The sequence below is a fragment of the Haemorhous mexicanus genome, chromosome 1 (assembly GCF_027477595.1).
Source record: "Haemorhous mexicanus isolate bHaeMex1 chromosome 1, bHaeMex1.pri, whole genome shotgun sequence".
Classification (NCBI taxonomy): Eukaryota; Metazoa; Chordata; class Aves; order Passeriformes; family Fringillidae; genus Haemorhous; species Haemorhous mexicanus.
The window spans coordinates 41558088-41581908 of record NC_082341.1 but is presented as its reverse complement, the minus strand read 5'-3'; the positions used below and the strand labels follow the sequence as shown (position 1 = coordinate 41581908).

Here is a 23821-nt window from a genome sequence, read left to right as displayed (position 1 = left end):
TAATTTATAGATCATTATGCCTGTATAGTAAAAGTTATTTTCTCACCATGTGCTTTACTTTGGTTTTTGGCAAGATTAAATTTCAGGTGCCATTTTATCAGTGATTTAGTTACTACTGTGACATCCTTCTGCTATTTTTTCACATTTGATGCTAGTTTTAACTATAAGCAAATGAAGAGATTCTGATTTAAGATACTGAACAACACAGAACCCAACTCAGTGGTTTCCCTCTATTTGAGAATTGCCCCTTTATTCCTGTGCTTCGTTTCCCATCTAGTAACTGGTTCATAACCTACAAGAGGACTTCTTCTGTTACCACATATCAGCAATCCTTCTAGCACCAGTGAAGCATATTTTATGATTTGGCAGAACTCTCTGGGGGCATTATATTCTTACAGCCTGTTACCCCTTTTATTTCAGAGACTTCCTGATAAGTGCACCATTGCTACTAGACTTTTATTGTACAGAAATGTACAGAGAGGCTTCTCTGTTCTTGTGTAAGGTCACTTTCTTTTCCTGACGAATTTCTGAAGAATTATGTTCCAATAAATTCTGCGGAAGGCAGAAAATATTACATTCATTACCTATAATGTAGAACATACACATGAAATGTGTTGAAGTCGCTGATGTGGTGACACAGTTTATAAAAACATTGTTCCACAACTTTGGCCTGTCATTGTAACACTATGAAGACAAATGAAGGGGTCTCATCCTAATCTCCACCAAGCAGGATCTGAGCTTCCCAAAGGAGCATTCCTTGTGCATTTAAATGTTTCCTGAAAACTGTGGTCATCAAAAGTAGAGTTGATCCTGAGAATGAGGATTTTCACGTTGTGGTAATGGAGTTTCTTTTCATAGTGAACAATGATTTGGGAATTTTACGTTAACAACTCAACTAACAGGTGTGGAAAAATAGTTGCTCTAAAATATTTTATCTTTTAAAATAATTAGGTTCATATTCTTAGTCTGTTCTGCAAGAGTTGTGTTATATGTCCAACCCATGAAGTATTAAAATTCAAGTTTCCAGACTGCAGTGCCTTAGTATTTAACTACAACATGAGAAGTTTAACCACCCAAAATTCAAGATCAGGTTGCCCAACATTTCAGCTACCCAACCACAACACATATGGTAGGATTTTCCAGAGAGAAAACTGGGAGAATCTAAGTTAGGATCCCTCCTCTCTGTGCTGATTTATATGGTGAATGTACATATCTAACTGTATGTGGATTTGGATAGTTTGAGTATCTTCTGAGGTGCAGAGCAGAAGGCACTTGTGATACTCTACACTCAAAATATCTCTACTACGAAGAATTGTTAAAAGTTTCCACAGGGTTAAAGCACAAAAGCTAAGGCTCAGTTTATACTTTTCAAGGACTCTTGAGTCTCCTCTACGTTTCAGGTCTACAATTATAAAATGACAAGAAGAATAGTTACATCTCTGATATACTGGGAAGATACACATTGTAGCATAAATGAGGCACTTTTCTAAAACAGCGAGGATGGCCACAAAAGTGATTCGTGGGTCTGGGCTGACTGTACAGGATCTGCTTATCTTGTTATGGTGGTGTTGAAGTTACATCCTCTCCTTTCAGGAGGTGTGGACTTGTAGTATTTTTTTGTCAAGTCTGGATGAATGACATGATTCATGTGGTATGTTGATACACACTACGTGCTGTGGGTTGAGCAAGAATATTGTGTTCCTGAGTGCTGGACACACCATCCCGCTCACGAGTGCGGGCACGACTGTGCTGCCGGTGTACTGTACGACGGACAGTCACCTCCTCGGTGGTGACGGGGCACGGCTTGTGCAAGCGCCAGCCACACGCTCTGTGGCTTGGGCAGCCCGCTGTCCGCCGCTGTCCGCCGCACATCCCGCCGCTGCTCGGATGAGTGCCTGTCATGTGGCGGGCGCGTCACGGGGGGCGCGGTGCGGCCGCCGGGGCCGGAGGCGGTCTCGGTGTGCGCTCTGCCCCCGCCACACGCGTGGGTCTGCACGCCCGCCCCGCACCCGGCCACCGTGTCCTTCGGGGTCACTCCCCGTGTCGCACGGCGTGTGCGTGTGTGTGCCGGCCGCGGGCACCATGCAGTCCGTGTGCGTGCTGTGCCTCTCCCCGTTCGCCCTGTGCCTCCGCGTGTGTGTGTGCGGCCCCCGCCCCTGCGCGGCCCCCGCCGCAGCGGCGCCCTGCCCCTGGCTCGGGCGGGCGGGGCGCCCGGGGGGGCGGCGGGCGGGACCCCGCGGAGTCTCGGGGCACCGACCGCCGCCCAGCTCCCCGCAACGCCTGGCGAGGAGGAGGCGGCGCGGCGGTTCACTCGCCCGCCGCGGCCCAGCCCCTTCTCCCCCGGGCGCCGCCCCTCTCCGCGCCGCCTGTGAGTCAGGGCTTTGCCGGGCACGGGCGGCAGCCGGGGCCGGAGCGGACGGGCAGCCTCCGCCGCGGGGCTCCATGGAGAAAGCGGCGGGCGAAGGCGGCGGTAGCAACAGCAGCAGCCGCAGCAGCAGCCGCCCCACGTCGGCGGGCTCGTCCCCCTCGTCCTCCTCCGCCAGCCGCGGGCTCCCGGGCCGGGCGGCGGCCGCGGGCAGGCTGGATGGAGGCGGGGGCGGCGGCAGCAGCAGCCCCGGCTCGGCGGCGGCCAGCCCGGGGGGCGCGCAGGCGCCCGGCGGCGGCAGGCGGCGGGAGTCGGTGCTGGAAGGGACGCTCAGCAAATACACCAACCTCCTGCAGGGCTGGCAGAGCAGGTAAAGCGCCTGGCCGGCCCCCGGCGGCGCTGCGGGGCCGCGTCCTCGCCCCCGGCAGCCCCCAAGATGGTGCCCGGGCAACCGGCGCTGCCACCCGACCCGACCCCAACCCTCACCGGCCTCCGCGTCCCGAGGCCGGGCTCCGTTCCCCTCTGCGCCCTCTCTCCTTCCTTTTGTTGGACTTGTTTATTTTCCCAGCCGAGTTTGGCATAAGGGCGGGCGGGAGGTGGCCCGGCGCAGGGTCGGAGCGGTGTCCCCCGGCGCGGCCGCCGCAGGTGCGGGCGGGGGCAGGGGAGGGCTGAGGCTGCACATATTGCTGTCCCTGCATGACAGGGCTCCGCTTTTAAGCTCTTTTTTCTGTCACGTTAGTATCCGTCTCCTGTGAAGTTAGCCTCAATAACTAAAGAATGAAAAACTGAGAGCCTCCGAAAATAAAGTGGGGGAAATGTCATGCTTGTTATTCTTACTGTTATTTTTTTTCGCAATGAGGTGGGACAGCGGAAACGGTTACCTTTGCGTTCAATAAAATAACTTATGTTGCTATGTCCTACCTGTTTGACAAGCCCTAATTTATGCTGATACGGTGACAGGCCCAGGTCCTGCAATTTGTTGGGTGTGGACAGGCTGACTTGCATCTGTGGAAGTCCCGAGGAAAGTCTGGTTTTGGTGTAGTTGTAGTGTAAAATTTTTACAGAGTTGGAGCCAGGCTGTGGAATTAATAGTGCTGTGTTGGGATCTGTTGAAAGCAAAAGAGATTTCCTGTGATGCTTCACTTTTAGTTGTTTAACTTTGTCGTCTTAGTGGATGGACAAAGATATGTGTCCAAAACGCAACTTCTCAATATAAAGCAACTTCTCAATATAAATCTGTGGTGATTTTAAAAAGAGAAGAAGATGCTGTAGAGAGAACAATTATAGGACTAGTTATAAAGCTCTGTACAGACCTTTAAGAAAACAAACAAAAAGACTAAAACCTGCTGTTACTTATATTAGGTGATCACAAGCAGTAAGAATGTGGGAATGGCTGGGATCTTGATGCTCTGACAGTAAATTTAAAGCATTTATAAGTGACAGAGCTGCATAAATGCCAGTGATGCTCTGGTGCTGAATCGTGTGTGGCTAAATCAGTGCTAGGACTACTGTAGCAGTACTTCCTGGAGAATTTCAGGAGGTCTAATTCCATACACTGGAGGCCATGCGTAGGTGTACCAGCTATAAATTAAAAAGTATGAACTGGAGACACACATCTCCATTAAGCTTGACTGCTTCAGCAGAGACATAGAGAAGGCCTTTTTGCTGTCTTTTGGTTACTGTAGTTCTGTTCTAGATGCACATTAGACTATTATCTATTTGTTGGTTTATATAGTCCTCCTGTAGTTTTGTTTAAGAAACAAACACATTTTGATACCTCAGGTGTAGGACTGAAATCCATGACTGAAAATTAAAAGTCCCCTTACCCCCTTTTTTTTCCCCTGACGCCTCCATCTCTTTTTATAGAGACAGTGGCTTCTTTTACTGTGTGTGATTTTAAGGGTTGTAATCTGAAATTGCAAAAGAAAGGCAATTGCTTATACATCTTTGGATCTAAAGCTGCCTGTTTTTTGTATTTGGAAACTAAAACTTTGATAAGGCTAACAGCTGGAAATAGTGTGCATAATCTGTGCATGTCCAAGAAATTTTATCTGAGAATATGATGGAAAATCGACAAATATCACTTAAACAGTTATATCATAGCACTTGGAAATTAATGTTTGTTTACTTCCAGCAGTCTTTTTTAATACTGCTTTATTGTGCTGTGTCAATCGCCAGCTTTATTTTCTGTAAGTCTCACTTTTTGTGCAAGTGGTTTATCATGAGACAGCTTTTAGGATAAGTAACTTTTTTAGTTTGCTCACTTAGTCTGTTCTGTTAATACATGTAGCTGTGGTTTGGGATTTGGAATCTGATACAAGTTCTAAACAGATCAGTTGAAACTTGAGGCTCACAGAAGTTGATCTTACTATATAATGTTCAATAAATAAGTAGTGATCCATGGGTTTGAGCATGGCGTCAGTTTGGCTTTCTGTTACTCCATTTGTTAGGGAATGTGTTTACTGTATATTGGAGCTCATTCTGTAACAGTCTGTAAGTGACTTCGTAGCTGGCACTTGCCGCGTGTTTGTTAGCAGACAAATTAGTTTTGCATTTACTTCATTTGAAAAAACACAAGATTGTTCAACTGCATGATCAATACAACCAGATGGCATGAATATAAATAACATGGAAAAATAAACCAAAAACTGACAGAGTTCACTTATTGTGGATTTGGAATGTTCTTCTTTAAAGCTCCTTATCCATTAGCCTGAATAATTTAAATGTACTTAATGTTAGCTCTTGCTGTGTGGTCTTGAAGTTGAAAGGCTTTCCTAGGTTATCCAACGCTTAGTGTGCAGTGTAGCCTTTACAAGTCTGAAGAAATGACTGTAATTTGAATTATTATAAAGTAGTGTCACTTCTGAATAAGTGTTCCTTTAGCAGGCATATGCATGATAGTCTGATTTTGGATGAGGGAACTGAATATGATTACTGAAGCATAACACTTCATTTATAAGTGTTAACTGAAGTAATTGAAGGCCTCAAAATCAGTCAATCTGGATAGCTGCATTGCTTCTTATTTTGAGAATTTCCAAGTGTTTGTTGCTAAAAAAATCCATTTGTTCTGCTCTAGCAGATCAGGAACAACCTGATCTGGAAATGAGTGAGGGGTTTCCTCACCTTTATGACAGGCAGAAGGAAACAGTGGTTTTTTGTTTCGTTGTTTTGAGGCAGTTTGTTGTGTAAGAAAGATGTCAAGGGGCCTGGGCATTTGCAGTGTCTCCACTTGGGTCTGTAACTTTCTGTGGATTTATTCAGGTATGGATACAGAGAGTGGAGCTTAATCTGAAACAGACTCTTTGACATAAGAACACTTGTGTCTGGTCTGAGACGGCAGGGCATCTGGCTGTCTTTACTATGAAATTACAATAATTGTGTTCTCAATTGAGATACTGTTACAAATAATTTCTATTGGGATTTACTTGTTACATGTGTATGGGAGGGTAGAGCTTGTGTTTTAAGCAGGAGTTAAGTGGATTTGATGGACAAATATGTCTCTCTAGTGTCATCTCATGTCATGCAAGACCTATTTTTCAGTAATTAATTTGAAATTACTGAAATACTTATTGCCTGTGACATTACTATCCTTTCTTTTGAGTAAACTGGCAAAATGTTGCAAAAAATCTTGAAGCCCCCATTTGCCAAGGTAATGGGAAATTCATGGTGTCTGCATCCCCCTCTCTGCTTTTTCCCTGAAAATACTTAGTACTTGCACTTGTAGGGTTTTATCCTGCAAGCGTGTGTAAAGTCCTGGATCATCTGCATTTGAGCTGGGACTTAAATCTGGGTTTGTAACAACAATAAATGGAGCCCTGGCTGATGGATGTTGTCGCTTTTCTGAGCTGAACTGCTCTGTGTAAGTTGTTCTGTAGCCCAGATGTTTTTTTAAACATTAGTTTGGCCTACTCCTGTTTCCTCTCTCAGTTGGGAAATGTATTGTGTTACCAGCCTGCATGAATCATGCCTGACTTCTTGTGCTTGGGCACTACCAGACTTCTTTTGGGGATTAGCTGCATTCCCTGTAGGTCAACAAAAAGTGTACTTTGGGGCAGTCTGGGGATTTTTTGCACTCAGGATCTTTATCAGGCTCTCCAGTGCTGTTGTGTAATATCTTTTCTTGTGAAGCTGCACAGAGCAGTTGCAGTCTGACTCCTGCCACAAGAGAAAGACCCTTTCTTATTACCAGTGTCCCAAGCAGGAGGTAGCCATCAGATTTTAGTGCCACTTCAGGAGCTGATTTCACTGGCTCCCAGAGCTTGTGCTGCTCTGACTGCAACTCTTATGGGAGAGTTTTCTATGTGTGCTGACAAAATGTGTCAACTGTGTATTGTGCTGTAGCAGAAAAATTGTGTGTAACATTTTATTATTATTATTATTTTAAAAAATTTATATGTATATTCCAGAGAAATAGATTGTGACCTCCTAGGAGAATTGATGAAGATACCTTCAAACACAGTAATAACCTCCCTCTCCCTCTTCCTGAATCAGCTAACTAGTCTTTCACAGAGTTTTGTGATTGACACATCTGCTTGTGGAGTTTTGGAGTAGTTAGCACCTCTAGTATTTTTAATATTCTTCAGTATAGTATATGCTATATATAATATTCTTCAATGGTACCAGTCAAGTTGTTTGAGCAATGAATTGGGGCATTTTTCCAGTATAAAAAAATAGTATATGGTTACTGAACAAACTATATGACTATGGTGTACCTGTATAGATGCTGAGGGGGAAATATGTCCTAGAGAATTAAACTGGGTTTTTTTAGTATAAAAATAAGCCACCCTCGTAATAAGCCACAGCAGCCATACTAAGTAGCCTAACAGTAGACTGTATCTGAGGAGGAGAAAATAGCCACATGCTTAATTTAATGTATGTGAAGTTTGCTGAAATGGGAATTTTTTGTGTTCTTACTGGAATTAGATTAACACCAGCTCCTCCACTGTGTATTTTTTCATTTTAGTGCGATTCTGTGGCATGTCTGTCCAGGGCTTTGTGTAGTGTTGTAACACCCTCCAGGAAATGTTTGCAGAGTCTGTGAACAGGGAGACTCCCTTTTAAGGAACTGGAGATGCAATATATTCTATTTCTTCTGTTGTTCTTCATCTCCTGCTTGAATTTTGGAGCCTTGCTTATAATTTGTTAGGAATTTTGTAAACCTTAAAATTTCAAGGTGTTTTTATACTATAGTGCTAACATTCTATTAAAGATTTTACTTGCAAAATAGATTTTACTGGAAACTGTGTTGTCCCTTCACTTGTAGGCTTTCTTTTTAGTAAGAGGCAATGTGAAAAGAAAGAAATCTACTTAAACCAAATTTATTTTAGTTCTCTGGGGCAAATGATGTTTCCTGTGCTAAACACTCAGTAGCTGCATATTTTATGTTATTTAAATCAAGATGTATGTCTTTAGTCTTAACTAAACTTGGAATTTAAAAGGCCACAAAGTCAGTTATTAGTAAATTCTGTTTTGGATTAAGGCACTAATCTGTTTTCTTAATCCTAAAATCTATGTAGCAAAAATAATCACATTGAAATGTAAGCTTTCTTTTTTCTTCCTCTCTTTCTTTCACTTTTTGCTGTTGAAACTTTTCCCCCTTAAGTATCATTAATGCTCACTTAAGAAACAAATGAAATTAAAAATAAATAAATTAATCTTTTTGAATGTATATCCCTAGTTTCTTTGTCGGAAGATTTAAGTTAAGGTGTACCTTCTCTTTGTTTAGTTAGTGGCTGATTAAACCTAACTGGTTTAATGACAGGCTGGTTGATTAGTTTGAATAGCTTTTGCTGTTGCCTCTAACCCATCTCTGTTGGGAGAATGGAGAAGGCATTTCCAACAGCAAAGTCAGAGAAAGAATTTTAACAAGGTAAGAGAGAGGCTGAGAAATCCATCATTCTCTGCGCTTCAGTAGTGCTTGCAAGGAGCATTTGGAAGAAGACAACTTTGAACCTCAGGCTAAAATTGAAAAGGAAGGTCCTGTGGTTAAGGAATTGGTTTGCATTGTGGGGGTGTGGATTCTGGTTGGAGAACTGCCATGGACATTTCACTTGTCCCCAGGCAAGTAACCCAAGCTCTTGGTTCCTCAGCTGCTTGTATCACATGGTGTTGGGGATGCTTATCCCTATGCAGAGGATAAATTCATATAATGGATAATAACCTAATGCAGAAGATGCTTGACGATAATGTAGGAAAAAATGTTTGAAACAGATGAGACTCGGGCACTTTCACTCAGGCAGTATATTTGGGATTTGTGAGTGCTCTTCAGAGCTGAGCAGCAGTCTTCTACCAGAGGGAATGAAGTGACAGTCAAAATAGAGTGTGGTCTTCCTTTCACCCAGATGTCACACTTAGCTCTCAGGCAGTGCAGAGAAGTGGCAGTTGGCACTAGCACTGAAACAGGCACTTGCCCTTCTCTGGGTTTTGTTATTACTGGCTCATTTTGCTGCTAGCTTTTTTCAGCGGTGATTTCTGTGCTTGGCAAGGCAATGATAAGTGTGGTTAGAGGGAGCACACATGGACTTCCTGGCTCATTTAAAAAGCCCCACCAATTTATGAATATGGATTTTGTTAATGTAGGAGAAGTAACAGTAGGTTGTTAGACTAAGTAATGTGCCTGGAATAATTTTATGAGTATGTAAGTATTCAAAAGTTTTCCCCAGTCATTTTATGTTTGAAACCGGTTGTTCAGTAAGAATCTGTTTGGCCTTTAGCTTCACCTAATACTCTTTATTCTTTATGATATATTTATAAGATTGAACTTTCTAAGTGAAAAGGTTGCTAAAAATTGTCATGACAATGGCTATTTAATGTACAACTGTATTTGTTAAATATGTACTATAATGAATGATGAAAAAAAAGTAGTGAGCTTGGTTCATTGAAAAATGCAGTTTGTTTCCATATAATAAACGAATGCAACTGTTTTTTCAAGTATCTCAGCATTGTGCTTTAGATCTTGAAAGCTTTTGTGGATATCTTCCTGAGATGTTTGATTACTTTTTGGAACGCAATCCAGAGAGAAAAAGTTTGCTTAGTACTTAACTGTTGCATATAAAAACGTTGTTGTAAATGCTGTCGAAATGCTGCTGCACTTCACTTTCCAAGATAGCATTTAATTTGTTGGTAATTTAAAGCTGAAGGGTGGAGATTCTTAACTACTCAGTTGTATAGCACAAGCCATAGTGTTTGCCATGGTTTCTGTTGTATCTAGACTTGTGTTTCTCTTTGGATATTGATCTGAGGATTTATCTTCTGGTGATAGAGGATTCTTCATCATAGCCATGGGAACAGTTTGCCCAGAGTTAATCACTACTTAAAAAACTGCCTGTTGTACTTAGTGTGTATCAGCCTTTAACTCTTCACTCAACCTCATGATGCAGGACCTCGTATCACATTTGGGCTCTGTGTTCATTATTTTTGGGCAGGCTAAGTGGTTATCTTTTGTCTGTGTTTGGAGTATGTAGACCAATGGAGTTTTCTTGCTGCAAGTCAGCTCTTCCAGTAAATTTATGATAGTCCTGATGGTTACCCAGTGTTTCAAAGTTTTTATTTATATGGGACGCCAGAACTGTGAACGCATTTAGTTGTAGTTGCACTTGGGATCAAATACAAGGATAGTGCATTCTGTTTGCTCCAACTCAATATTTATTCCCTGCTTTAAAAGTTCAAGGACCATTAGCTTTTTTGGTCTTTGTTGGCTGTTTTTTAAAAATTAGGTTGTTAGTTTTGCCCCTTAAGTTTGATTGTTAGTCTGATTACAGGCAACACTGAGACCTCATGTTCCCTGGTGCTGCTTGGGTTCTCCAGACAGGTATCTCCATACCCACACTCTTGTTATTTTCTATTTACTTAAGCTGCAGCATCCTGGTGCTTGTTATGCCATTTTCTCCTGGTATCCAGGATACTACTTGATCCAGAAACATATGGTGTAGTACTACACAAGTGAGTGCCAGAAGTGTCAAAATGAAGGGTAGCACTTCACTACCCTTTTTTTGTTTGTCTGGGAAGGTGTTGGGAAGGATTGCTGTGGGAGCTGTCAACCTGCAGACTGCTCTCTCCACAGTTAGCGTGTTTTTGCATATCCCCAGTGATCTTTCTTGGGCTTTCTCATGGTGCATGCAGACCCTGGTTTTTGAGGGGGGAAAAAATAGCAGTTAATTATTTGTTTAGGATGACAATAATTTTAAAATATAGTTGAGGAAAGTTATTATTAGTTGGAAGAATTATTTGACCAAAATAATCAGTAGGCTTTCTTTACCCCTAATTTTTATGAGTAATTTCTTTTCCAGGTGAATCCTGTATCTTGTAATTATGACTTTTTTGTCACTAGATATATAATTTTATTTTGACAGTATTGGAAAGCATGATGTTGGCTGATGATAGCCTATTTTCATATCATCAGCAATCTTTATGGAAATTTTTCCTCCCATGTAGGTCATTGCTAAGCACTCCAAAGCCAAGTACTGATTGCCAGAATACCCTATTAGAAATACATTCACTCAAATAACCTCCTTTAGTTATATTTTGAGGCTAACTCAATCTTTAAACTGTTTTTCAGTGCATTTAATGCGTAATTCTCTGTGGTTTGAGTGCTTGCCCATTGTTTTTGATGAAGAGGAGCTGAATGCACCAAGTATTGATGAACTTTAACCTTTTTTTGTCATTCACTATATGTGTGGTGTAACCTAACAATTTTGTTGGTGGTTTTTTTGGTTAAAATTGCAGTGATACATTGAGTATGAGTCTTCAAAATAAAAGACAGGGATACACTGATGTGTAGTACTACTTACTAAATGCTTGGTTCTTGTTTAGGACCTTCCTGCAGGCTAATTGTGGTTGTTGTTGGGTATGAGCATTTGTAGGTGCCTGAAGAGATACTTTGACTGAAAAGATCTTAGGCTGCCAGTTGGGTGTTTCTAAGTTGAAATCCCTAAATTACTATTTTTATTATGGTTTTGAGTTAGTTACTACTACAAGTTCATGTATCAAGTGCATATTTCTCAGTGACTGAGGAAACGGCTTTTTTCCACTGCGCAGCTTTTCAGGGGCTATCTGTTCCAGGATTAAGAGCTTTGCCTTATATAGTGTGCCTTTAGTCAGATTTACAAGATTTTTTATAAAATAAGTTGATGTTTATTTGATTTGCTTGAGAATGGACTTGGAGCACAGTCAAGAATAGTGGTGAGACAGGAAGTACATAAATGTAAGGTGGGGCTGCATGTTGATAAAGCTTCAGTGTTTACCTTATATACAGAATTGTGAACCGCACTCCACTTACAGCTCAGGTTCATATATATTCATCTTTCATTGAGGTAGGGCACACACACTGTGAGAAAATCTGCACGCTGCAGTCAGAATAGTGTGTTTAACCTCAGCTGGAGAAAGGTGTGCGTGCTTTTCCAGCCTTGGAATATGGAGAAAATCTTCCTAGTAAAAGGAGACTTGTTTAAGCAAATTCAGGCAAGACCAGGCATTCTGCTATTTGTGTGCTTGAATGTATGGAATGAAAAAAAAGAGGAGGAAAGAAGAGAGGGAAAGGCAGATTTTTTGTCTGTTGCCATTATTTGGAGTTGTGTCAAGTTTCTGTGTAGTGCTTTTATCATGGTGATAGAAGGAAAATAATGAACTTAATCATGAAGAAGGTACCAAGGTGTAGACTAATTAACTTTATCCCAGCCCAAACCAGCACAGTGGAGGGGCAAAACAGGTTATTCACGGCTGCAAGCATCAAGTGTTTGGTATTTTTGGTTGGTTGGTTGGTTGGTTGGTTGGTTTGGTTTTGGTGTTTTTATTTTGGTTGTTTTTTAGCTGAAAGGTTTGCCTTCCACATCATAAAGTGTGGTGTGGGTTTTGTCTCTACTTTCTCTACTTTCTTCCTTTCTCTGCTTTTCTCTTTTATCTTACCAGCTTAGTGAGCTTTGTTTTACATTGTGTTAGTGTATCAAAATTCAACCTATTTTTATTATGCAAGTAGAAGGAAGTGATAGACTGGCAGTAGAACAAGGGAGGAAAGAAAAGAGTAGAATGGCTGGAGAGTTTTAGAAAAGGGGTTAAAGCATCTGGAGGATGGACTGATGATGGCAAAGCACACTGTAGTGACAGGACGAGAGGAAATAGTTTCACACTGAAAGAGAGTAGGTTTAGGTGAGATGTTGGGAAGAAATTCCTTACTGTGAGAGTGACAAGGCACTGGCACAGGTTACCCAGAGAAGTTGTGGATGCCCCATCTCTGGAAGTGTTCAAGGCCAGGCTGGGTGGGGCTTTGAACAACCTGCTCTAGTGAAAGGTGTCCCCCACAATGACAGGGAGGGTGGAACTGGATGATCTGCAAGGTCTCTTCCAACCAAAACCATTCTGTGATTCTGTGTAAGGGAAGAAATGGGGGTGAGACAGAAGTAGATGCTCAACTGAGGCTTGACCTTTACTTCTTTAAAAAGAAAGTCTGGAAGTTGTATAACATGAATTCAGAATGAAGTCTTGAAAACCCAAATGAGAGAATTTGCTCTTATTTATACATTTTAATACTGCCATTAAGAATGGCACACAAGGAGTAGTGAGGAAAGTAGTGTTTTTTAAATTGCAGAATGTGTAGTGAGGATTTTTCTGGTTTTGCTTTCTTCCCTTTGCCACTTCCAGAGCTGATTTCAGGTAAGTAGAGGACTGATGTGAATAGCAGTCAGAGGAAGCTACTGACAGTATCCACTTGGATATATATTAACGTGCCAGACTTACCTTTGCCCTTTCAAACACAGTATTGATTATATGGGAGTTCAGGCAACTGTGATGATTAAACTATTTTCTTGCTAAAGGTTATAAGTATTGTTTTTTCATTCTTGATTAGAACACTGATGATCTGGATTTTTGAAGAACAGTATTTCTAGAAATATGTATATATGTGTAGAAAGCAGCAGCCTAATGTATAAAGGTCTTCAGAAGTTATGTTTGCTCACCAATCTAAACACTCTTTCTTCAGAAGGATCAAGGCTGATGCTCTGCATATCTTGTAACATGTTGATGAAACCACCCTCTTACAGGTTCTGTGGACTCTATACATATGTTTCTAAGAGGAAGTGTTGACAAGATACTTGTTAAAGATTGCTGCATATCACCTGGCAGGATAAAGACCAAACATGGAAACTTAAACTTCTCATTTCAGCCAATGAATAAAGGCAAGAGAAACACTTTTGGAAACACTATTGGATTGTGAAGTATTGGCAGAAAAAGTTGACAAGTTCCAACTTTTCTGAGATGATCTGAGAAAGGTCTGGTTTCTGCAAAGCTCTGTTTGAACAAGCTGGGTAGAGAAGAGCTGGAAGGAAACTAGCATGCTGATCTTGTTATCAAGATTCTTACTTTGTATATCGTATTTTCTCTCCCATATGATCTGTAAAGAAAACAGCGCATCAAATATGTTCATTCTTCCCAACTGAGTACTTTTTAGATTGTGGATAAAAAGAAAAATTTCAAATGCTAGGAAGAATGAACAGAAGGGAAGACATAAAATTGAGGACTTCAGACATTGCCAAAGTATGACCTTAACTTGCCTTTGCTTCTTTTTTTCTTCTGTGTGTTTCTCTCCCTATATATAAGAAGTATATGCAGTTCACAAAAATGGCATTAATATAACATAGCTGAGTTCTCAGCCCCTTGTATATGGTAGTGAAATGAATATTTCTTGTTTAACAGGTTTTGCAAGTGAAATAATATTTTACATGAAACTTACAGTTGGGAGAAATGCCAACATTCACGTGGTTCAAGTTTGAGAATCTAGATGATAAATTATCTGCATTTTGAAAGTGAAAATAATAGCTCCTACAACCAGTGCAGTAAAAAACCCCACAGAACAAATTTAAAACCAGATGTTTTATTCCATCAACTTGCACAAAAATTATTGTTGAAATAGATGTATTCAGAAGAGGTTTGCCTGCTAGAAAGTATCTGGTATTTCATGTATTCACTTAGAATATATCGTAATACTTTGTATCTAGAATAGCTATAGAGAATATACCCTCAATTAATAATAAAAGAAGTACAGAGTGGAATGGAAGAATAAAGAATTGGCTTGAGGACTGTGTCTCCTGGCATCATGTATCTTTTTCTTCTGGAAATGACCTCTAAAATTTTTGTTTCCCTTTTGCTGGTGGTAATCAGATTTTATTACTGTGAGTATCTTCCACATAAATTACATGAGTAATGTAGATATGTCCACAAGCCAAAAATAGCTAAATGAATGTGAGGCAGGTATCAGAAAGCCAGATTCTTGAATACAGGAGGTTTGTATAGGTATTATAACTCTGGTGACCTAGATTGATGAAGATAAGCATTCTTCTGATAAAAGGTGTTTCAAACTATTTCACTTTCTGTTTTGTTAGAAATGCTAAAGGAAAAAAAAAAACTCGCACCCATGAGTTTATGTCTTTGTCTGTATTGCAATGCATTACTCAATAAAATACTAACTAAAACTGGTTTGTAGCACAACTATTCTATTGTGTAAACTTTTAACACCATTATTTGGGGTGATAGTGTTTTTTTAAAAAACTAAAAGGTTTTTTTTTTTTAAGTTTTTATCTTTCATCTGAAAACACCACAGGTACTTCACAAAATTTGAAACATTAGATGTGATGCTTAACATTCCTGAAGTTAGAGAGGCTGGATCTCTAACTGACCACATCTTTCCTCTTTAAACGATTGCTAGATTATAAATGTATATTGTTGTTCTTTTTTTAGTGTAATGGTGAGGCCTAAAAATGACTCTTATTGATTACAAGATGGTTTTCAAATCTAAACATTAATTTTTCCGTTTACAAGAAGGTTATTATTTCTTGAGGTCTTTTATTCCTTGATGTTTTTAGCTGCAGTCTAGAAAGTAACAGTGAGGAGTTTCTGTCTCCTGGCAATGATTCTTGCTGAGGAGATGGCATTGCAAAACAAGGATGAACTCTGAAGGTCTGGCAAAGAAGTCGGTGAACTGTGATACAACCTCAGTAGAACTCTGCTGACTCAGGGCAGCTAATTGAAAATTTATGCAATAATACCCATGGATAGGATGTGGTTATGCTTTGAACCTTGTTGCATTGCATTATTGTAATACAGTACGGTCAGTATCTTTCTTTGACAGGATCTTGTTCTTAAAAAGTTGACTTCAACAAAGTAGCTTCTGAATATTGAAAAGATGTCAACTTGAAATCTAATAGATCTAAAAACAAACTAGTAGTAGTCTTGAATATATTTGAAACTTTTTCTGTCATTTAAAAAACATAAATGAAATGCTTACCAGTTCTTAACCTAACATGTACTGAGAAAAAAAAGAAAAATCTTACATAGTATGGCAATCTTTACTAATACAGTTACTTCCTTTTGTAGATCACTATGTAAAATTCAATTTAAAAAAAAAATTAGCTGTGTAATCATGCTATACTTCCCTGTCCACCCTTCTGATGCCAGTACCTCTGTTCTCTTTTGTTTTTTTCAAGCTATTTTGAACATCCTAAGGCATGTTTGTGATTCCATATTCTGTTTGTAAAAACTACGTTTATAATGGATGCTGATGCAAGTCCTGTGCAGTTAAGTCTGTCTATACATTTAATACTTACCAGGCATTGTGCAGTATATCTGCAATTGTTCCACACCCTGTATGGAATGCAGTTTACTATGCCAAGTGAAGTCATCATCAGGGAGATTGTACAAGGGATCTGGAGGCTGCTGATAAAATGTGTAGTTCATATTTTTCTTTTCTGTTCCTTCTTTTCTCTCTCTTTCTCTCTGGGAGGCCACTTTAATCCAAACGTGCTATTGAGGCTTATTTCAGAATTATCTCTTCTCCTCCCAAGTCCCAAATTGCACTGGTTAGGGGAAAATTGATAATTTTCCCTAGAAGTGAAAGCTGGGGCACCTGATCTGGGAGTAGTTCTGTCTAGCTAGGTCTCTTTGCTTCTGGATGAGAAAAACAGCCAGAGACTGGAACACCAGGAACTTCTAATTCCTTGTTTTTCTTCTGTCATTAAATATCCTGATAACAGGACTGCTAATTTTCCCCCCGTTGTTACACGTTGATAGTAAAAACCCTAGTGAAAATGTAATTATGCTGGGAAAAGCACTTAGGTACACTTATCCTTCTTTTCTAATTAAGATACTAATTTAGACTTGATAGTCATAAGAAGCTGTGAGAACAGCCAGTATCTTAAAGTAGAGTTCACAAATGTGGGAATGGGTTGCAGTGGGCAGTTGATAACCTGGGGGTAGTGACAGCCATGTTCAGCTGCTCTGGCCTTGCCTGGGGATCAGGGGTTCAAACTGCTTGTTTGCTTCTGCAGCTTTCTGGCAATCCAGTGCTTTCCCAGCCTTTATGTCCTGGCATGCCCCATGCTGCTTAGGGGGTGTGGGCAGGTGATGCCCACATTCCCCACGCTCAGGAGTGTTTTGCCGTGGTGGTTTGTGCTGGTTGCTCTCGGCGCTGCTCTGTGCGCTCAGCAGTGCATGGCCTGGGGTCCACTGCTGAGAGCTTTCAGCTGTACTGAGCTGATCCACAGCCCCTGGGCCCAAAGGATAGATGGCAGGCATGGCATGGCTTGCTTCATTCAGTGCTCTAAAGGCTGTTGGCCAAAGGAAATCCTGTGACAGATCCTGTAATTTTGCTGTGCTGTGAACCAAAAGGCTGGCAGATTATTCAAATGTATCTCAGGGTTTCCTGTAGCACACTGTGCTCCTGTCTGTGAGGGAGAAGTATTGGGAGTGTCTCCCTGAGCTTTGACCTTTTTTAGAGGAGTCAGATGACTGTGAAAACTGGTGGGAGGCTTAGGTGGCTGCTCCTTGGGCATGGGGTTTCTAGTGGGAATCCCCAAGTTGAGAGACAAGCTGCAGAAAATAGCTGGGCTGTCTAAGCAGACTGGAGCCGCTTACAACTGCTCATCACTTAGGTTCTTATCTTTTCTCTATGCTAGTTTTTAAATGGAGGAATTAAAGCCTTGAGGAGGAGAGCTGAGCAGCTGCCAGCTGCAGTCTTGCTCCTTGAACTGAACAAACAGGTTGGCAGTGCAATATTAAGCTTTTCTGCAGGATCAGATAAATGATACGAGTCCACCTGTCCTCCTCTCCATGTTCTAAGGATCTCTCTACTGTTCTTTTATCATTTATTTGATCTTGCTTTTTGATACTGTGACAGCAAGCGTAGTGGGTAGTAGTGCTACAGGAGATGGACTGAGGAGAAGAAAGCATTTGAAATAAGGAGATCAGATATGAAAATATTGCAGGTGCTAAAAATTAGAGGTAGATGAGCTGTGACCTTAGGTTTCAGAGAGGAGGCTAATGACATGATGCTTTTTGTAGGTTTTATTCCCCTTGAGCCTAAAAATTGATTTTTAAAAAGCGGCACTTGAACAGATTGAGCACAAGAGGCAGAAATAGGTGTCTCAACTGAGGGAGCTGTAAAGCTTAGTGGAACTGTCTCTAGTAATAGAGAAAGCAGCTGGTATAGGCAAAAATATAGTGCAGTTTCTCACAGATATTTTTTTACTTGTGATGGTGTCAGGACATCAGGAACAGATGTCTGAGAGACTGAAAATACCTACTCTTAACTCTCATGTTGAGTTTTATCTTTCATTGAATAATTCCCTCAACTGGATTTAATTATTAGAATGCTGAATTGCTTGCATTTTAGCAGAAAATTAATAGAATTATGAAATTGGTTCTGGAAATGTGAAAACTATTTCTGCTCTGGCTGTTTGTTTATTTATTTATTACCTCAGTTTGTTTTGTGCTTACATTTTGGTTTGTTAGTGGTGTTATCTTCTGTTAGGTACTTGGATTCTTGGATGGATCTCTTCTGTGTAAAGGAGTATTTTACACTTGTGAGTTGGTTAATGCACTCCCCTCACACCTCCTTTCTCTACAGATGTGGCAACAGTGGGTTCAAAGGTTCGCTTAAATTGTGTCATGTTTATACTGCTGACGGAAAAAATCAAACTGCCTTTTGTCTTTTCTTTCACAGGAAAATGTTCAGCTTCTTGAAATCCCCGCTATAGAATTTTTTCCTGAAATTCTTTTTGTGCATTGTTATCTGTGTTTTCATTCTTTCAGAGACTGCCTAGTAGGCAAGCTAGCTACTGCAGTTCTAAGAGCAGGCATGGGGTTTACTCTTAGAGGAGTTTAAGAATATGCCTAAAATTGTTGCTGGTGTTTTAGTCTGCTGTTAAGAATTTTGTCCACCAACTAATTTGTGGGTGTTTTGGTGTTTGTTTGTGGGTTTATTTTTTTGGGACATTTTTCTTTTCAGTTTTTCTTTTTACTGTTCTTTTATCATGCTGTCTGCTTCTCAGTGCTCAAAATGAAATGAAAAGCAGAGAAGGGTACCTTGTCAAGTGCTGCAGTGCAGGACCAGTGTGGGTACTGAGGAGTGTGGTGAAGGCAGGTAGTAGGGTGCCAAAGTGCACTGCAGAGCAGGGGTGACCTTCAAATGTCAAATCTCTGCTAGGAAAGAGACTTAACAATTTATGCTCTGTAAAGTGAATGAATAATACTGCTTTACAATGTTTTATTTTGAAAAATAGTAAGTTTTTTGAAATGGCTGTTAAAAAAAATGCGTCTCTCTGTACAAATTTTGAGTTGGGATGTTCTTTTTGGGCTTTCCCCTACCCTCTTTTTTTTACCCTACCCTTTTTTTGCTTGAGCATTTCTGATTGTAATCTGGATATCTCAGATACAGTGAGCAAGAGGAGTTATTTTTTGGGGAAGGAAGAAGTGGAAACAAATAGTATATTGTCTACTTGTGGTGTCAGGTAAGATAAACTATCAGCTAAGGAGCAATATCTATTAAGACTGTTTGCAAACAGTTGATAAAATTTGATAAACTAAAAAAAGGCTACAGACAAGTGGAGAAGTAGAGAAGTACTTAACACACCATTGATTTTTTAAATCATAATTAGGGACAAGGAAAAAAGCTAGATAGAAGAAGTCTTTAAACTACACTTGCAGGAAAGACATTGAAATAAATTCTAGGTCATTACTGAAGAGAACCTACTGTGGTTGAGTAATTTTACTTGCTTCTGTTTTTTAAAGCTATGGACTTCTGGTAACTGAAGGAAAACATACTGCTTATGTCTGCTAGCTGAGGAAATGGTTATGCTATAATAACTCTCCTTCTTCCAAATCTCCCTGTAGCATTTCATTATTGTAATTGTGGAGTTTCATGAAAAAGTTTGAAATGTAACCTAAATGTTCAGGCACTAAAAGTAAGATTTGATGTTTCAGCTGTTACTAGAATCATTAAATTTCAAGTCTAATAGATGTCTCACAACTTGATGTTACTTCCTGTCATGTGGAAAAAAGCCTGCTGTTTTGCTATATTTAAGCAAGGTTTTTACCTTCAGCTAAAGGGGAGAGCACAAGCCTGACCTTGAGAGACTATAAGAACCTGAAGTTGACCTAGAAGACTCTAAGAGATGTTTTATTTGTCTCATTAAGTTAGTTCATCGTTCCATAGTTTTATCTTTTCCAGGCAGTTCATTCTGCTTTATGCCATTGATAAGCAGAGACATTGTCAGCATGTTTAAAATAATTTGATTTTGCTATAATATTGTCATTAGTGGCCTAATTTCTTCAATACCCATGTACTATTTTATTTCAGAAGGGAAGAATTTAAACTTTCTTTTTGAAGCTCTTGGTTCGTAGCTGTTCATAGCTCAAAAGTTCATAGTCTCAGTTGTGACAAAGGAGTTATTTTTGTGTGGGAGGGTGGATTAGATCAGAAATTCCCAAACTGTTTTTAATAGTATCGTGATTGTAACCATAGGAATGACAGCAGAAATTGTTAAGCTTTAAAACAGTTATTAGTGAGTTTGACCTTTGTGGAACAGACTGGTTTGTTTTGTATTAAGAATGGCGTCAGATTCTATTTGAAAGTACCTGCCAGCTGATCAGCCACTATGACTCTTCTCAGATATTCAGTAAGATGCAATAAGAGATTTGACAGAAACATATGTAGTGTAATGTAGGAGGCTCCTGAAAAAAGGAGTTTTGTAGTTTGGAAATGTGAGCACAGCAGAAATTATTTTGGCAGGACTGCTAGTGCTGAGTGGTGCAAATTGTTTTTACAAACAGTTTTTCTTGACGATTTAAGATTCTTATAGGTAAAGCAGTCGTTATTGTGGGGCAGGCTGTGTTTTCAGCCTGGGAGAAAGTAGATGCATGTAACTGAGTAAAAGCTTTATTGCCAGGAGTTTTGGGTAGTTGAAAGTTGGTAATAGGGCAACAAGTGAGTTTCTCTGTGTTGTCAAGTCAGGACTGCTATGTACAATCACAAATGCATGTGACCTTGTTTTGGATGAGTAGAATATGCACCTCATTCAAAAGAGAGAGGCAGCAATATGTTTAACTGAGGCAAAATAATAAATTGACAGAGTTAAATGAATTCAATGGAATTAAAAAAGGTTTGGCAATGGTTTGATAAGGTTCAATAAGCTTTATGGCAAGGTTCATCTTATTAATTACAGAATAGAAGAAATATACACATGAAAGTTGAAATAGAATCAAGTTAGAATGATTCACATGTAGACCAGAGATGCGAAGAGAAAGGAGGACCCTCATGTTATGTCACAACATTCAGAGGGAACCCCCTTGCTTTCTTTCTAGAATGTGTGGAGCTGGATCCAATCTTAGTCTCAGACTTGGACAAAAATTGATCTGTAATGGAATTATGTGTACAATATCTATAGTAATATTAAGCAGCTATGTGAATTGGCAGTGTTTCATTAGAGTTAACTCAGCATGCTGTCATTCTGTCTCCAAGAATCTGTCACACTTAAGGGATCTCTCTGCTTTGTGTAGGGAAGGATCTCTTGGTCAGGTAAGGAATCTTAAACTTTGAGAGGCATCTCTGCTCAAGGGTAGAGGCACCTGGCACTTCAGCTGCAGTTCAGGGAGAGCTCCAGTTGGATCCATCCTGATAGGAGTATTTATGCAGTGAAGTCGTTGGCTGCTTGGCAATAGTGTAAACCAGATGGGTGTCTTCATTTTAGCTGTTATCTTGTTTTGTGCTTTGATTCATTGCATTTTTGGGCTTTGAAACCACCTTTAGAAATATTTTTCCTTAGGCACCTTCACTCACTTATACCTGAGCCAGGAGCTTTCCAGCTCACAGGTTCACCACAGGGTATGAGACCTGTTGCTTCTTAGCCTGTACCAAACTATGGCCTGGGGTCAAGTATCCACACAGACCTACAGCTGAAAATACCAACAGTCCAGTGGTTTCCATGGAATGCTTATAGCTGCAGAGGAATATTGTTGTTGCTGTGGTTTTTTTTTTTTTTTTTTTTGCTGTATGCATGACTCTGCAAAGTTTCCCTTCTACTCAAAGACTGACCTGGTTGTGTTATTCTGAATCCAGCTCTCATTCCTGGATTGGTGCTGTACTGGTATGTGTTGCTGTGTGATGCTGCTGGGCAGTGATGGGGACAGAGCAGGGAAGGTGACAGAGCAGGAGCTCTGCCTGACCTCAAATAGCTTCAGCTGAACTAGGTTTTTAAAGAGCAAGCCAGTAATTTTTCCTTGAGGAGGGAGAGAGAGAATTTACAACTGATTTCACTTGTGCTTTTTAAGGGCTGCCTTTTTCACCTTGCCCAATTATGTAATACTTCATTGAGATTTGGGGGAATGGTTGCTGTTTATTTTGCACCATTGGTGTGGACTGTGGTGTAAACATGTTTCAGCCTAAATTAAGTGATTGGAGTTTGGAGATATAAGTTGGGCTCATAACGTAAGTTTAACTTTCTTTTCCCTCCTTCATTTTAGTTAACTGATCATATATTGAGAAATACCAAATCTACTTCGTGTATTTTCTTCAGTAAAGTAGTTTTGGAATGGAATTGTTCACATAGAATGGAAGCAATGATAAGAGGATGTCTGTGCTGATTTCCTAAGTCTTCATCCATGCAGATTATAGAAAATGTAAATAAGATTAAATATAGCTTTTGAAAGGGTTTTAGTTTCCAGGGGAGTGTCAGGTTCTTTAGAATTTCATGTCAGTAACTTGAACAGAATTAAATATCTCTGAAATTGGTGGAAAGTAGCTAAACCCCTCAATTTTCACTAACCTAATAATTAGCCAAATGTACATATAATCTGGTGTAGAAGAGTGTTTTGCTCTGAATGGTGGTTGGAAGTCTAGCTGCTAAAGTGCTTTTTACGACTGCAGTGTCAAATGATTCTTCAGACTTCTGTTTATTTAGTTTTAGGTAGATTTAATGAAAACCTTTTGGCACATGCCATTGCCAAACTGTTCCGCTTGTCTCCTCCTTCATCCCTCCACTTCATTTCCTCTTTAGATTGTTTCTTGTTGGTGGCAACGTGGTTGTAGTAAAACTGATGTTCTGTCTCAAGAAATCATGACATGTGACTGTTCTAATTAATTCTCAGCAACATGTTTCTATTGAGAACTTGTAGATTGGTGACATCTTTTTGTTAAGATGTTTATGAATCCTATATAAACCTTATATTTCATGTTCAAAAATAAAAAAATGAGGGAAGACAGAAGTAATGGTGAAGATAGTTCAGTGATTTAGCTATTTAGTTCAATAATTACAATTCATGAAATAGTGCAATTGTTAGAATAGAATTTTTAGAAGGATTGCATGTTTTTCCTCTGAGGTTTTTGCATTGTGTGTTAAAGCAACCTTGGTTTCCAGTAAGCAGTAAAAATGAATTTGAAAGAACACCAATGGCCATTTTGCTTGCATTGACATTTACTCCTTTTTATTTATGTGCAGGTCAACTCCCTGAAGATTCCTGACTTAACACTACAGGCTGTTATTGTTGAATATGGGACTATATTCACCTGTGAGGAACATTAGAGTTTACCTACATAGATAACTTCCCTGGCTTTTAATGCTGAGGCCAAATAGTTTGGGCTGAGATAACAGATTCCTTTTGTCTCTGTAATTGGCTTAAGACACGGCTTGAATCATACTCCTAATTTCTGTACTCTCATTGTTAAATTGAGCAAAAAGCAGTACTTGAAAGTAGCTGAACAACTCTACAGCTACTCGAATTGAAGCTAGAGTAGTCTTGTAATTTGAGCTACTTTTATTTGCAGTCTTTGTTGCCTGTTTTGTGGTCTGATTACCTGAATAGTTTCCTTGATAGTCATGCCTGGAGATATTAGGCCATCTCCTGGTTTGTCATCCAGTCCTTGTCTCCTTCTCAGTGTCAGCATTTGTGCTGTTGTCCAGGGTCACTCCCTGTGCCTTTGTTGTCTGTTTCATAAATATTTCAGTCTCTGAAAGTATTTTATCTCCAGGTGAAATCGTAACTAACATTGGGTCTGACATAAAAACTCGGGGTCATGCTGGTTTTCTCACAGCTGAGTGCTTTTCTGTATACGGTCTGTAATTCTTGGCAGCAGAAGAGAGCTCCAAAAATCTACAGATGTATGGAGGTGCTTCTCCTAGATGGGGCATAATATTCAAT

General features: G+C 40.0%; 1 protein-coding gene across 2 annotated transcripts in view; it reads left to right on the top strand.

Moving 5' to 3' along the window:
• The first annotated feature begins 2354 nt into the window (after nt 1-2354).
• OSBPL10 (oxysterol binding protein like 10) overlaps nt 2355-23821 on the top strand; it is a 112459-nt gene continuing 90992 nt past the window's right edge. The window contains exon 1 of one of the 2 annotated variants that reach the window (XM_059846822.1): nt 2355-2735. In XM_059846822.1, coding sequence (XP_059702805.1) covers nt 2443-2735 — 293 coding nt within the window. In that variant the 5' untranslated portion in view covers nt 2355-2442. The remainder of the gene's footprint in view (nt 2736-23821) is intronic. The other variant, XM_059846830.1, reaches the window with a different exon arrangement.